Source organism: Haplochromis burtoni, unplaced genomic scaffold (assembly GCF_018398535.1).
Source record: "Haplochromis burtoni strain Fernald_Lab_line unplaced genomic scaffold, NCSU_Asbu1 Contig_19, whole genome shotgun sequence".
Classification (NCBI taxonomy): domain Eukaryota; kingdom Metazoa; phylum Chordata; class Actinopteri; order Cichliformes; family Cichlidae; genus Haplochromis; species Haplochromis burtoni.
In genome coordinates, this window is record NW_024582380.1 from 3,119,285 (window position 1) to 3,134,366 (window position 15,082).

Genomic DNA, 15,082 nt, shown 5'->3' on the forward strand with positions numbered 1-15,082 from the left:
CACACACACACACACACACACATATATATATAAAGACTGCCTGGAGTCACACACTCATACACTCAGGGAGGAAAAAAGAATAGAGACAGAGAGAGGAGGGAAAGGGTTGTAAGCGGTGGAAAATGAGTGCGGAGAAGCTGCGTTAGGATAAATGTTTGATGTGGGAAATTCCACTCGGCGGTTTTCACCTGAGCAATGATGTTCTACATTTATCACACAAAGTGGATACAGGGCTATTCACTCGGATCATTACCAGGGTTAATACAGGGCAGGAGACGGGTGTGTCCCGGCTGACGAGGAGAGTTGTATAGCCGTCAACCTGATGATATGTTGTGTTAAATGAGATTGATGCGTGATCATGTGCGGCGGGTTCGTGATCCATCAGCGACAGAGGAGAGAGAGAGAGAGTGAGAAGATGTGGAAGATAGTTGACTGATAGAGAGATATAGGCTCATGTTTTATTCACAGATAACAGTATCTTCCCTCTGCTCTCCCAAACTGCCCAGCTAGTAACAAAGTGCTGGGATGGGCCCATTTCTCTTCCTCTCCCTTCCTCTGTCTACCCCTTTCCTCTCCCTCACACTCTCTCTGTTCTGCATTCACAGCATAATGCAAGGAGTGAAATGTAATAAAAGTGACTGAACTCTTTGAGCCGCCACACTTGTGATCAATCCCCCTTCCTCTGTCTGCGCTTGATTGCAGGAGGTGATTTTAAAGAGAGCGGCAGATCTGGTGGAGGCCTTGTACGGGATGCCTCACAATAACCAGGTAAACTCTCTCTTACACACACACACAGACAAAAACACAAACAGCAATATCTCTTATTAGACATTATTATTTGTTTGTGGTTCGGGCCAAGTGGCAGCATCAAAGGCGCTTATCTCTGCTGGCGATGTAGCACCCTGCCGTGTTCGCGCAAGATCTGGGACCCACAAACATGCACGCTAGACTATGTTAGAGCTTTTTATCAATGCAGAGGGTGGAGATGAGATTAGAGGGAATGCAGAAGGCAGTTGAAGAGGAGGAGTGGCATTAAGGCTCGAGTCTGAAGGAGGAAGAATGGAAACCCAAAACAGGGAGGAAGAGGCAGGCTAAAGATCTGATGTGTCTGTTTAATGAGCCTTTCCTCCATTTACTGAACCAATCCCACCACTCCCAGCGACAACTGATAAAAACCACTCAGCTCTGCTAGATTTACATGTGCAGTATCTTGAGTGGAGATCTAGCATTCTTATCAGGCTATAAAGCCAACATCAAGGGTATATTTTCCCTCTTCTCTTCTCTTTTCTTCTCTGTTACTGACCACCACTCTTTTTTTTTTTTTGTTCCTTCCTCATCGTCAGGAGATGATTCTGAAACGAGCAGCGGATATCGCGGAGGCCCTCTATACAACAGTCCCAAGAGGGCACAACCAGCTAGCCAGTCTTGGCAGCAGCTCTGTTCATGCTGGCATGATGGCAGTAAACTCTTTCACCGGGTCAGAGGTGGCACAAACAGCCAATCAGGGTGAGCAAACACACCAGGAAACAATTCTGGCCTATTGTCATGGGAAAAGGAAAAAATGTTTATTTGCTGTTGTCCATTTAGGGATGACAGCAGGGGGGGGGCAACTGGCATTTTATTTTTCATGTGGGAAATTTAGAGATAGTGATTTAAGAGCATGGAGCAAATAAGAAAGTGTGAAAAAGGAGGACAGGAGGAGGAGAGGTGACAGTAAGAAACGGGGAAAACTTGAAAGAAAGATGGTGAGAGAGTGAAGAATGGAGAAAAAGAAAGCCGTGGATGGAGTACGATGGAGAAATATGAGTGGGTCCTAGGGGTGTGTATATTAGACTGGGGTCGGCCCCTGTCTGACAGAGAGAGATGTGGGTGCAGTCAGTGGTGATTCATCACATGTATCGGGGGAACCAGAGGAGAGTGGATGGACCAGCCTCTGGATGCATCTCAATAATTCCAATGAGCTTCCTCTGCCCTTCATTTTCATCCGGAAACATTTTTAACCTATCGTTTGTTTCACCCTCATATTAGATGAAAATGTAAACTTAATCAGGGAGGAGCAGAGTGATGAAGAAGTGAGACAATACTTGTGATGAGTAGCCTTTGTTACACTAGAGCAGGGGTGTCAAACATAAAGCCCGGGAGTCAGAATCACCTCAGTAAAATCCGTTTTGACATCCCCACACTAGAGAGTGGAAATTCCAGATGTTCAGTTCCAGCCATTTTTCCCCCACCAATGTTATCATGTTGTATATTGTATAGATATTGTGTAGGCTCACTTTGTGTCTTCAAAGCAGCTCTGACCCATGGGTGCCCTGTAGTGTCTGGTACTGGGATGTTGGCAGTTTGTGATGTGGAGTGATGCATCTGTGTATGAGGGATGTTCCTGAATCCTGTAGAGTTTGAAGGCCGGGTGAACAGATTGGGCACCATTCATGTGCAGGCAGGGCACACCGTCGTGCAGGGCAATGTGCAGGTGGGCGTTACCACGTCACATGAATGGCAGTACCCGAGGCTTCACAGCAAAACACTGCAGTGAAACAATGATTTTCACTTTGCCCGTCAGCGGTTTTAGTGTTGTAGCTGATCAGTGTGTATTTATAGTCTTCCATTTTACATTGTTCTCCTTCTGTTCACTGCCCCTGTAAAGCATGAAAGGTCCTGTCAGAAATACTAGCTTCATTCTTTGTAAATTACAAGAGAGCCGCCAAGGCCTTTTACCGTTAATTGCCTTATCAATATATCTAATTCTGAAGAGGAGCCAGCAGGGTGATAGTCCTCTTGTTTCAGGCGTTGGGGGGGGGGGGTGCGCGGCTAGATCCCTCTCATATCATTCTTCCTCCACTCTGTTCATTACTTTTTTTTCTCTCCCATATGCTGTCTAAGATTTTTCTAAGAAAAAGCAAAACATTTCTTCTGGCTTGTAATGCTATGTCCATTAGTATGAAAAAAGGAGCATTTGGCAGCAGCTGCATGTAGGCTTTCTTGTTTTGGTATGTCTGCCATCTGCTATACCTCTAACACTCTCCATCCCCCTTTCTTTCTCTGTCTTTAGGTTTCAGTAGGAGTACAAGCAGTGTGTCCCCTCATGGTTATGTCCCCAGCTCTACTCCCCAGCAGAGTAGCTACAGCTCTGTCTCCACTAGCATGAATGGCTACGCTAACTCTGGCATGGCAACCTTGGGCACCTCGCCCAACTTCCTCAATGGATCTGCAGGCAACTCGCCTTATGCTAGTGAGTAAATACAGTGCATACTAGAGCTGAAAGTTTGGGTGGGGATCAGCATTTTGTAAATGACAGAAGACATCTCTGAGAGGAACTGAGAAGCACGGCAGGAAACAAGAATCGACACGACAGGAGAAAGTATTTCAGTTCAGCTGGCTCATCTGTTTCTTTAAGAGCAGAGTCAAACACAAATCCCCGCTTTATTGGCCAGGGGAGGAGATCACCTAGCACGTCCCAACACCTCCTCGACACACACGCGCACACACACACACACACACCACCTCTGCTCACACACACTCACCCTCTACATTAAAGACTCTTGATTAAATCAATAAACTAATTGCTAGAGAAGCAATTCCATTTCAGCTCTTTGATTCCTGGGTGTTAACAAGTATTTTAACAGGCTCATCGGCCCCACACAGACACTTTCAATCAATGGCCCCTCGGCCTGCCTTTGTAGGTCCAATTTTCATTAATTGATTAGTTAGGCCCCTTCATAAATGGATTATGACTTTATTGCAAGGATTTGTCAGGAAGAGCCATAAAAGCTAAGTGTTGGATAATAACAACAATAAAGGCAGAGGCAGATATCACAGGGCAGGTGAAATACGGCTCAGCTGATTGTAAAATCACTGAAGGGGGAAATGCTCTTAGTGTATTAGCAGACAAAAGACAAACCCAGGAGAAGTGGATGGATGGGATGATGTCAGAGGACATGATTTGGATTGTGAAGAGTTGGGTCATTTGGCTGTGTGTGCCTCTCATGAGGGTGAATTACAGTGGCCACAGTAAATCCAGCTAACGGCTATCTTGTACAAAGCTTTTGATTTCATTTCAGAAGCACTGAGAAGCTCTTTTAGATATGAATATGTTCAAAAAGTTTCTCTATCATGCATTTGAAATCTTCAATCCACCGTTCCAGAGGGGATGTCCCAAAAGTACAAATCCACATCTAGCCCTTAAATTACATGACATATGGTTAACAACTGTTTAGAGTGCTTTTAAGGTGGTGAATGATGCCTAATGTGCAGTTAAAATGCAAAGAGCCAGTGGGCAAGCATATTGCTTATGTATTCTAATTTTTTAAACCTTGTTGGTTAAAACCTCTAGCATAAATATCTGTGATAAAGTAGATGTGTGGGAGCTTTGTTTGTAAGTTGCCCTGAAAACAAATTACAGGTTACAGTACCTAAAGTTGCTGAGGAGATGTTTATCATCCCCTGAGCACAGGATGAGTCATCAAAACAGATTGATCAGAAGGGGGGAAAAACGACCTCAGGCCATTTTCAGCATTTTCCAACTAAACACATTTTTGTGTAAGATATGGAAAATCTCTTTGCCAAATAATTGCTTAACAGCACAACAGGTAGCAAAACAAGTCTGAGCCAGTTGATCTGAAAACAACATGTCACCCCTCCTGCCATCATCCATTGACCAGTCCCCTTCTGTTCGTCCCATCTGCCTGTCCTCTGCCCTCGGCCCTCTCTCTAACCCCCTTTCTGCCATCGTCGTCCCTTCCTGTCCTTCTTCCCTGACATACACCTATGACGCCCCTTCCTAAAACACCCTCTCCTACCCGTCTCTCTCTCTTTCCCTCAGTCGTCCCGTCCAGCCCGACGATGGCGTCGTCGACCAGCCTGCCCTCCAACTGCAGCAGCTCCTCTGGCATCTTCTCCTTCTCTCCAGCTAACATGGTGTCTGCAGCCGTCAAGCAGAAGAGCGCATTTGCCCCCGTTGTCCGACCCCAGAATTCCCCTCCTCCCACGTGCACCAGCGCTAATGCTAACAGCCTGCAAGGTAAGCCGCTAAGTAGCCTCACGCTAACTTGCTGATGAATTTGAAATTTGCAGTATGAGCACAGTAAAAAGTTTTAGTAAAAATATTTGCTAGGAATTGTTCACCCTCAAGCTTTAATCCTGCTTTTCCTCACCTCCTATGATAACGTCTCACTTTTACTCCTTCGATTTTCCTTTTTCTTCCTCCACTCCTTTTTTCCCCCCCTTTCTTGGCCCTCCCTCCACTCTCCTTCCTCACCGTAGATCAGTCTTTTGTGGACTCTAGCAAGTACTCATCAGCCAGCTCTCTGCAGGGCCTGGCCTTCTCCTGAAGTATGTTACTCCGCACTTTCATTTTTCTCTTTCTCTGTTTTGGCTTTCCACTCCACGCTATCCCAGACCGCTCATTTGCACCATCCTGCCCTGCCCTTCCTTCTCGTTTCTGTTTTTATTTGTCACTCTTGACTTGTCAGATAGTCATCATGCTACCCCATATGTGTTATATTTCCTGTTTTCACTTCCTGCTTCCTGCCCGTCCTCTAGTTGGTGCGTCTGCGGGGGGAGGGTGTGAAGGGAGGTCGTTATGCCACCACGGGTCACTCTGTTCTCTCATTTCCATCGAATGCGGCACGGGGTCTGTTCGTCTGGGCAGGATGTTGTATGGTGCTGAGATCCTGAGAGAGAGAAATGATGGATGGGAATCTTTATCAGAGCCCCAAGCTAAGCACTTCCTCACTTCCTTCGTCGGCGTTGATGAGCTCTGACCACTGTGACCTAAGGGCCAATGGCCACTATGCTCTGATCACACTGACACGCGCGCACACACACACACACACATGCACACACCATTCTGTTAATCCCAACAAGTGGGAGACACTTAGGAAATAACCTGGGAATTAGTGGATTGAAGAGTGGGGGAAATCAATAAGGAGCCAATATGTTATATGAAAAATTTCTATCTGTGATGGTTTCTGTGTAAGAAAAAAAAACAGGATAGAGGGAAGGAGTGATGGGGGGAGGTGGCTTGTGGGGAGGCGGAGGTGCAAGAGTTGGTGCTATAGGGAGGTAAAGATGTGAGTATATCTCATGGATTTCATTTCCATGTTTGAGCCTAATTTTCATCACCTCTGTCATTCCACATCAGTTCATACTCTCCCCACCCTCTCGTTTGAGTCATTCTCCATAATGCACATAATAGGCTTGCACCATGTAGCTGTTAACAATTAACAGCGGCAGCTCTTGCATGAAGCTGTTTAGGAGGCCTGTGAGAAGCTGAACAATGTTGTCGATGCGCGGCCAAGTCAGCGGCAGCGGCGGAGGGAAATGTTTTGATTCCTGGGGCCTCGGAATGAAGAGATAATGAGGGAGAGTCGTCTTTGTTCGCCAGATGCTGGAGCACATTGCTGTTATGTGACTGTTGTGATGACAGATGAAACCCAGCAATCACATGACTGACCTTTCTCTCTCTTTCTTTACCCCTCAATCTCCCATTCACTCCTTCTACCTCCCCCTCTTTTCCCACAAAGCAGCGATTCCCGGGATGATCGTTCCACCCATGTAGAGGATCTGGGATAGCTGGAGATTTGGGAATGTTGAGAGGAAAAAAAAGACAGTAGCGGAGTCTGGTGAGTCTCTGTTATGCTGCAGAGCTAAAGTGAAGGAAGTCAAGATAAAGACGCAGGACTCTGTTAAACTCAGGCCTTTCCATTGGGATTTCATCTGAAGGCGATAGGAGAGAAAGAAAAAGGGGACAATATGAACCTTTTGTGATGTTATTTCCCTCTTGGTTGAAATAGTGTAGCTTCTCTGACACCATGTTGGATGGAGTGTATAGAGACTGATAGTTTGCCCACAGTGTGACACTGACCTCATGAAAAGAGCATTTATTTATCTTTGTGTTTATGCCTGTAAGGTTTGGGTTTGATTACTGGAGGCCCCCACGCCGCCTTGCAATCCATAACTCGCACAAACAACAGCGAAGTGTTGGTTTGGCCATGAAGTTTACAATAACTTCAGTCACAAACAAAGGAGCTTTCCTTACCGTTTCCGCCTCTCTAAAACCGCAGAGCGACACAGTGGCCAAATGGAGAAGGAAAAAAAAAGTTCAGCAACACAGAAAAAAATAGAAAATCAACCATTGATTTTGCTGCTAATTTTCCAATAAATCTTAAAAATTGTCTAGCAAAACTGCCCCAAGCTGTTTAAACATCACGCCTTGCTTTTATTTTATTTTATTTTATTTTTTTAAATCTCTCTCTCTCTCATTTTGGTTGGTTTGTTTGAATTTTAATAAAACTGTGAGGATAGAGCTGTTTGCAATATGCTTTTTCTGCTTGACATGTGAAGACAAGGTGACGATGAGAATTTAGCCAAAACTGACGAGGTTTTTAGTGAAGACTTGAAAAGCCAGAGGATGTGTGTGCGTCCAGCCAGCACTGTAACTGAAGGAGCCTAGCAAATATCAAATTAGAATAAATGCGTGATATATGTGATATATTTTTGTATATATAAAAAAAATGTTCATTTTGGGGTTTTTTTCACTTCTTTACTCTTTTTTTTTGCGATAGCTCTAGTTTGAAATGTAAACATTAAATGTCTTAAGGCAGCTTCTCAGTACAGAAGATAGATTTACTGCGTCTTGTCAATATCTCATTTGCTAAACATGAGAAACATGGGTTTGGATACAAAAAGGGGATCCCTGTAAAATACCCTATAAATAATGTATTTATCCCTTGTATTTGTACATTGACTCTCACCCTCGTTTAGTTGTGTTGTGTAAGTTTAATACAGTAAGTGAACACTTTTCGCAGTGTTTCGTTTCATTATTTGCTGTTGTCTCTCACTATTTAAATGTGACTTTTTTTTAATCTTTGTTCCTTTTTGTTTTTTGTATGTTGTTTTGCATCAGTATGCCATGCTTCTGTTTGTTGATTCAAAACATGCCATTGTCTATTTTTGTATTATTTGTAAGTTAATAAAAAAATCTTTTTTTTTTCCTTATGAAAATGTTTATTGTACGGCAAAAAAAGTAGCATCCTATTCAGAGTATTTCGTTGAAGTAGATTTTTTAAGAATATAAACACACATTAATATATACTGTAAATCTATATCTTTTTGTTTGAACTCTGAGGCTTTCAGATTGATACTGTTCTTGAACTGATAATATGCATGGGTTCTTCTCTTGAGTGACTCTTTCTTTATGTGTGTGGAAAACCAAGAGAACAAACAAATTGCTCTGTTTTTCTTTCTTTGTGTTCCTCTTTTTTGCCTCCCTCCTCTTCCTCCTCCTCCTCTGTTCTTCCCTATGTTATTTATGCCTGCTTACATACTGTATCTATATACTCTTTCTTTTATTTCTGTCACTGTAATCTTTACCAGCAGTCTAGATGCCTTAACAATGCAAACCCATTCTTCATTCAATCATGTGTACAGTTTTTCTACCCTCACCACAATTGTCTGTTGCCACAGAGGAATTCATGAGAACTTGGGGACAAAGCACAAACCCACTCTGTTTGGTGGTAAAGCCAGACTAGAATACAAAGAGCCATAATTCAACAATCACACACACACACACACACCCCGATGTACTATAATACTGCAGCAATGGCACGCTTTGAAGGACAAGTCGGAGCGGCCTTTCTCAGCTGTGCTTCCTGCACGTTCGGAGAAACACTTTTTGTAGCAATTATGTAGCTTTTTTTTAATGATTTTGGCAGCATGATAGTAACATTTCTCATCAACCACAGGATCACAACAGTACGACAACACATGGCTGTTTTTATTGTAGTACAGAGGGGCGCACAGTGAAGACAAGCGCTGCCACAGCACAATTTTAATCTCTACACAGAGTTGTAGGTCTGACTCCAGTATCCGACAGTCAACCCAGCCCCCAGTCCTTCACCGTCTGTATTGGCCTTTGGACAATACAGCTTCATTTCAAGCTAAACAAGACTAAAAAGAACATGTGATGAACCACAAAAGGGAGCTCCTTGGCCCATCAGACATTTCTGTAGTCTTTTTTTTTCTTTTTTTTTCGTGTCTGTCGTGTGTCTTCAAGCTGTTGCTGGACAGAGAATAGGGCTTTTTCTCTCTCTGCTTTTTCTTTTCTAGAGCCTGGTTTTGTTAAGGGGGTAGAAAGGACCGTTTTAACAGAGGCGCCTGCTGACAGACGAGTGTTTTTCAGGCACTTGTGTGCCTGTGCCGGTCTGGGCCAGGGCGGGAGGGGCCGCAGCATATCTGTTTCAAATGAACTACAGAGGTCTGTTGTCATACAATGGCATCTTTGTAAGCAAAAGTTCCATCCCAAATATGAGTATCAGTAATGGGTGACAAAGTTTTTGTATTTAGGTAACAAACAACAAAAAAAGAAGAAGATGCAAACCAAATAGCTGGTGTCTATTTTTTCCTCTGTTTGTCTTTGACTGCAAATACACTGAACAGCTCTATGATATAAGGGAAGAAAAAAAAATCTACTGTATAGATTGTTATTGTTTTTGATGAAAATTGAGCTGTAAGATAACTTTTGGAATCTCACAATGTTGAATTAAAGTTACCTCTTGTCTGTGACTTTGTCAGGTGTCCTTTTATTTCAAAATATGCCTCATTCCTGATTTATTTTATGTTACCGGTTTTCTCTGGGCTTTTTTTTTTTCACTGAAAATGTCTTCTCCAATTAGCTGACAGGCAGCTGACTAAGAATAGAGGAGGAACGGCTACGGCTTATTCCACAGGTCAGAAACAGGCCTGCATCCTTTCCCCTGCTCGGCTCCTTTCTCTAATGAATCTAATTCATTAATGCATTACTGATGGCATGGTGAACATGGTTAGCCTGACAAGTTTCCTCCTAAACATATTAGTTAATGATGATTCCAAGGTTATTAATTGCAAAGGCACCAGCCCACCATAATTGAGTCATCATTTGCATACCCGGTCATCAGCAGAAAATTAATTTCTTTTTTATTTTTTGCATATCTAATTTAGAAGGCTGCGATTGGATTAGCTCGTGAAAACAGCAGAACACCAGGATTCTGCTGACCTCAAAGTATTCCAGGGTCTCCTCGGTAACTGGAGGCTTCCGCAACACCAAGGGGCGGTGAGGGGGGAAAGCAAGACGACCTGGAAGTACTGATGAAATAAGGGCTCGTAAACACTGCATGTGCTTGTGTGTGTTTGCCTCCCTAATTGCCTAAAGGTTCATAACAACACACAGTCTTTTTTTCCTCTCTCTACTAAGTCTAATAACAGAGTTGATAGTTTGCTGACAAACAGTAAAGTGGGTGGCGGCGTGCATGATTTAGCAGTAAGAGGTGGGATATTGAATTATGGAGGTTGCACACTTAGTCCCGAGGAAAATGAGTCCTGGAGCCTAATGTTTTTGATTAGCAAGCCGAGCACCAATGCTGCGTTGCACCGAGGGATTCGGCTTCCCCTAAATGTAGCTTGCAGTGCAGCACATATACACACCTACACACACTGAAACACGCACACACTCATAAATCATAAATACACATAGACAAAAGGTGAACGCATTTTGCTCTTTATTTCCAGCTGCTTTTCAGGCCCCAGATAGACTGGTCAGTGTGGGAGGAGGACAATAGGAGTGGGAGGCCGAGGGCAGCATGGAGCCAGCAGACCTCAGCCCTCTGGAGACGTAACATTAAAGACGCTATTCCTGGAGAACTACTCCACTGGATAGAGCCGGCAGAGCCCTCGCACATCAAGAGAGGTGCTGTTCAGGAGCTTCTGTGCTACTAGTACCCTAATGAAATATATTAATGCACACATTCCTCGCTCTCCTACTCCACCTCCTTCTTTTTTCTCATTCTCTTCCCTGCATGGACACATGAAGGGAGGAAGAGCGGAGAGATGTATTTGAAAGAAAAACAGGAGTCCCCATGGGGATCTCGGATAAAGAAGAGGAAAGGAAAGAAATGGAAAGGAGAGAGGATGTGAGTGTGTGTGTAGGGGGATATTCAGAATGGAGGCAAGGCTTAGACAGCGAACAAAACACAAGGAGAGGAGGGATGAATATTAATAATATTCTGTGTTGGAAAATAGTCACAATGGACATCATTGAAAGACGCAGAGAGGCAACGGGAAGCGAGAGCCATCCCCGGCCTTACTTACTGAGCGTGTGCGCACCTTCCCGCATGCGCACGAACACGCCTGCCATATTTGAGCACACCTCGAACAAGTGTGTACTCACAGTCGGGTTTTGCGCGCCCGCTTGCGAGGGTGTGTGGTCGTTTCCCACAGTAATTATCCCGATGACTGTGGGTGTCTGTCTATGATCTGTGTGGTACCTGTCAGAGGGAGCCCAGCAGAGCCCGTGCTTTATATTCCCTGTAATTGCTGCTGCTAATTTACTGTGCGTTGGCCTAATGAGTAGGGAGGTGAGGGGCTGGGGTATGTAATGGATGTTAGAGAGATAGAGATAGAGAGATGGATTTCACCACTGGCGGCACACAGAGAGGGAAGAGGGGAGGAGGCCGGCGAACTGTGTGTGTTAAGCAAGCATGTAGAACACTTATCTTTATTGTTCTACTAAAATGGAAAAAAAACCAAAACAAAAAGCAAAAAAAACAAAACAAAAGATAAGCTATTTGCCCCTCCAACACCACCACCACCCTCCTCCTCCTGCTCTCCCTCTTTCTCCCCCCTCCAGCCTCCCCTCCTCAGCTGACGGTACAGTGGCGACTACAGCGAGCGCATTAGACGAGCTTTTTGTTATGTTGATTAATGATAAAAGCAAATCCATAAATAATATAGATTATTTATTCCATTTATTCACATGCTAATTAGAGCTAGAAACAGATACCTCAGAGAGATGGCCCCTTTTTTTTTTGTACACCCCCCTCATCTGTTCCGGTGCAGTCAGATAGCTAGACCAGCTGACATTCACCCACACGCATAGACAGTCACACGTTAATGTCATTCACACTTTGAAGCACCAATGGTATCTTGTGATGGGGACACGTCCACCCTTCATTTCTCCCTAATGAGGTCATGATAGAGGCCAGCGGTTTCGGCACGCCGCACACACCCCTCTGTTTTTCCAGGCGCACACATTCGGCAAGCGCTGGATTGACAGGGTCGTCTTTGATTGATGCACCGCGGTTCTTCCACATGTTCTACAGCTCACTCATTTAATTATGTTTCCTAAGCATCATTAAGTACCATTATATTCTATCATATTGTAATGAGAGAGGTGGCCAGTCACAGGACAAGCTAATTGGTGATTAATGTTGTGTATCAGTGAGAGACGAACGCAAGATTGGCCGTTTAATGACAAAACACTGTATTTAAGTGCTGAATGTGTAAAAAAACACAAACAGAGAGGGGAAATTAGAGAGAGTGTGATTGAAATCAAAACAGATATGGCCTCTTAGAGGTCTAATCTCTCACCTTTCCCTTCACACACACTCAAACACACACCTCCCTCCCTTCCCTCCTACCTTAAACACACACAAACTTCCTGCATTATTCTGAATTGTTCACCTCTTAGCTGCATTAAGGACACTTACTCAGGTAATGCTGGAGCCTGTCTCTGCAGACATAACTTACCTGCTCCTTGAGATTAACCGCTAACTCAGCATTGATGCACTGGCTGCATCACAGGTACACACACACACACACACCCAGCACACAGATACAAACATCCTCATCTGGTATTGATACGCCGCGCGGCTGTAGGTGTTTCCATTTAAGGTCAGTCGATTGCCTTAAGTATGTAATGTTAGGAGGGGGGTCCGTAAACATGTCAAATTAGCAGTAATGAATGACCAGGCACTGGCAGGGGGAACTGTCAGGGTGCACGGCCAGGACAATACATTACCCTGAGTTATCCTAGTCTGTCCTCATTGTAACACACCCACAGTGACTGAGCAGACACGGGGTGTAAACTAGTGGGACCCATTCAGCGGTCACACACTCCACTTTAATGGTCCGTGTGGCTGATTGGTGCCCAGGAGATGAAAAAGACTCGAAACAAGAAGTAGACACGTCACCAGAGCACGGAAAGTTCAGGGTAAAATATTCTCAAAGCAAAGTTTAAAGATTGATGGACACAACCAGGAAGGTAGAAGGGGGAAAAAATGCATGAAAATAGATAGAGAGATAGATAGAGGACTAAGCTAGAGGGAGAGAAAACAAACTGTGGTATTTATTTTTTCTTCTCAGTGTTGAAACAGGAAAAGGACCTCTGGTTTAATAAACCATGAATCCTTTCACAGAGGGTTTGTATGTTATTCTTCGGAGGAACAGATACGTGAGGAGGAGAGGAGAGCGAAAGAGAAGCAGGGAGCAGCAGGGGGGGAAAAAGAGAAAAAAAAAGATGCTCTGCAGCCATATGAAATTTGCTCTCCCCACTTTACCAACACACACACTTATACATCCACTCTTCAGCCCACTTCCAGGCTGTATGTTAGTTTTGGGTAAGAAGTGTGGGATGAGGAGGGAGGGATACACATCCTTTCCCCCTCCTCCTCCTCGGACTGGAACTGAAGAAGCATAAATGAGAAGTAGAAGATATACTTTCCATCTGTAAACACTCAAATTCCTCTCTCTTCTTCCTCTCTGCATTGTGAAAACGACCTTCTAACATATCCTGTCCACACGGAAAATCATCTGTTCACCACAGCAAAGCGCTCGCATCAGTATGTGGCACATACGCACAACGAGACTGTCCACTTTAATTTCTGAGCTTGTCCCAACTATATGCACAGTACTGTGGCAATGGTGATAAATAAACATGTACACAAGCGTGAACCTACTGTTTCTGTATGTTGTCTCCTCACCTCCCACACTCCTCTCCACGTCTTCTCTCTCTCTCTCCCTCCCCTTCCTGTAACAAAGGTTACATTGATCATGTTTCTAAAAGAGTCTCTGTATTTCCACATGGCCCAGCCTCTGATATGTTTTTCTTGGCAGGTCCGACTTCTACTTTTGTCATTCACTCAGCATATTTTAACAAATTAGAAACATTAGAAACCGGGATCGCGGCAATGTTTTGGTTTGGTTTCGAAACTCTTACAGTCCCCACAATTATATTTCAAAACACGGCCGAATTGTTTGACAGCCTGAGCGGAATAAAACCCCTAAAACAACTTATTCATTAGAAACACATGCTCTCGCAATTACAGCTTAGCATTATGTTAATGTGTGTTTGCACTGGTTCATTTGTTGTCGTGTGAAAGGCTACGTCGCCAGAGTGCGAGCTCGGGTTCGAATGTGTGCCTGCTTACACGCGCGTGCCCTCTTGCGCGATTGCATGCCGCATGTGTGTGCGTGCGCGTGTTTAAGGGACAAAGGGACACAGTGCTCCACATAACAGCATTACAGATGGCTGTTGTGAGTGGTTGTGACAGTGAAAGCGAGTGAGTTCCCACTCCATACAGATGTACTCTGAGTGACCTTACAAACACAGTGGAACTAAAACAGGCCCCCTACCTCTCGCTCTCACTCTGGCACACACTGTCAATTCTCACTCAGCCCTTGCGGGGCACTAAAAGTTGTTTCCTGAGCCAGGAATACATCAAGGGCCAAGAATATATAAGCAGGGAGCAGGAGAGATGCATAGCTAGGGTCCAGGAAAGCATAACTTGGACTAAGTAAATATTGGACTGAAGGATTAGTAGCTTTTGCCACCTATAAAAGCAAGGCTGCTATGCCAGGGGAAGTTAACGACCACACGCTCTGACTTTACCGTGGATTGTTTTACCAAGGAGCTGCTGTGGACAAAGAGGACATTTCGACAAGATCACGTTATGGAGGAAAAGAGGAAAACGAGAAATGACTTCAACAATTGCCCCCTTCCTTTCACTGACTTTGAGACAATTCAAAAACGACTCAAGTCAGGAGAGAGGTGATCTTTATGTTTCACTTTGTGAAAAGCCCAGGCCCACCACTGTTGCTGCTACTTTTAATTTACTTTTGGATCCTCCTCTCAAGTAAGAGAAAAATGCTTAACTATTTCTAATATCTCGAAATTGTATAGCAATGTTATTTGCAATGATTACAACAGGTATACGTAAAAGTTAAAATGATGCTTTTCCATTTTTAATGTGTGTTCAGAGGTCTTGTGGAA

At 44.1% G+C, this 15,082-nt stretch overlaps 1 protein-coding gene across 4 annotated transcripts in view; it reads left to right on the top strand.

The window, feature by feature from the left end:
- ebf1a (EBF transcription factor 1a) overlaps positions 1–11,482 on the top strand; it is a 64,984-nt gene extending 53,502 nt beyond the window's left edge. The window contains exons 12-17 of one of the 4 annotated variants that reach the window (XM_014331856.2): positions 703–768; positions 1,344–1,506; positions 3,053–3,232; positions 4,823–5,020; positions 5,263–5,331; positions 6,525–11,482. In XM_014331856.2, coding sequence (XP_014187342.1) covers positions 703–768; positions 1,344–1,506; positions 3,053–3,232; positions 4,823–5,020; positions 5,263–5,330 — 675 coding nt within the window. In that variant the 3' untranslated portion in view covers position 5,331; positions 6,525–11,482. The remainder of the gene's footprint in view (positions 1–702; positions 769–1,343; positions 1,507–3,052; positions 3,233–4,822; positions 5,021–5,262; positions 5,332–6,524) is intronic. The other 3 variants (XM_005916437.3, XM_005916438.3, XM_005916439.3) reach the window with 3 other exon arrangements.
- Positions 11,483–15,082: the final 3,600 nt, after the last annotated feature.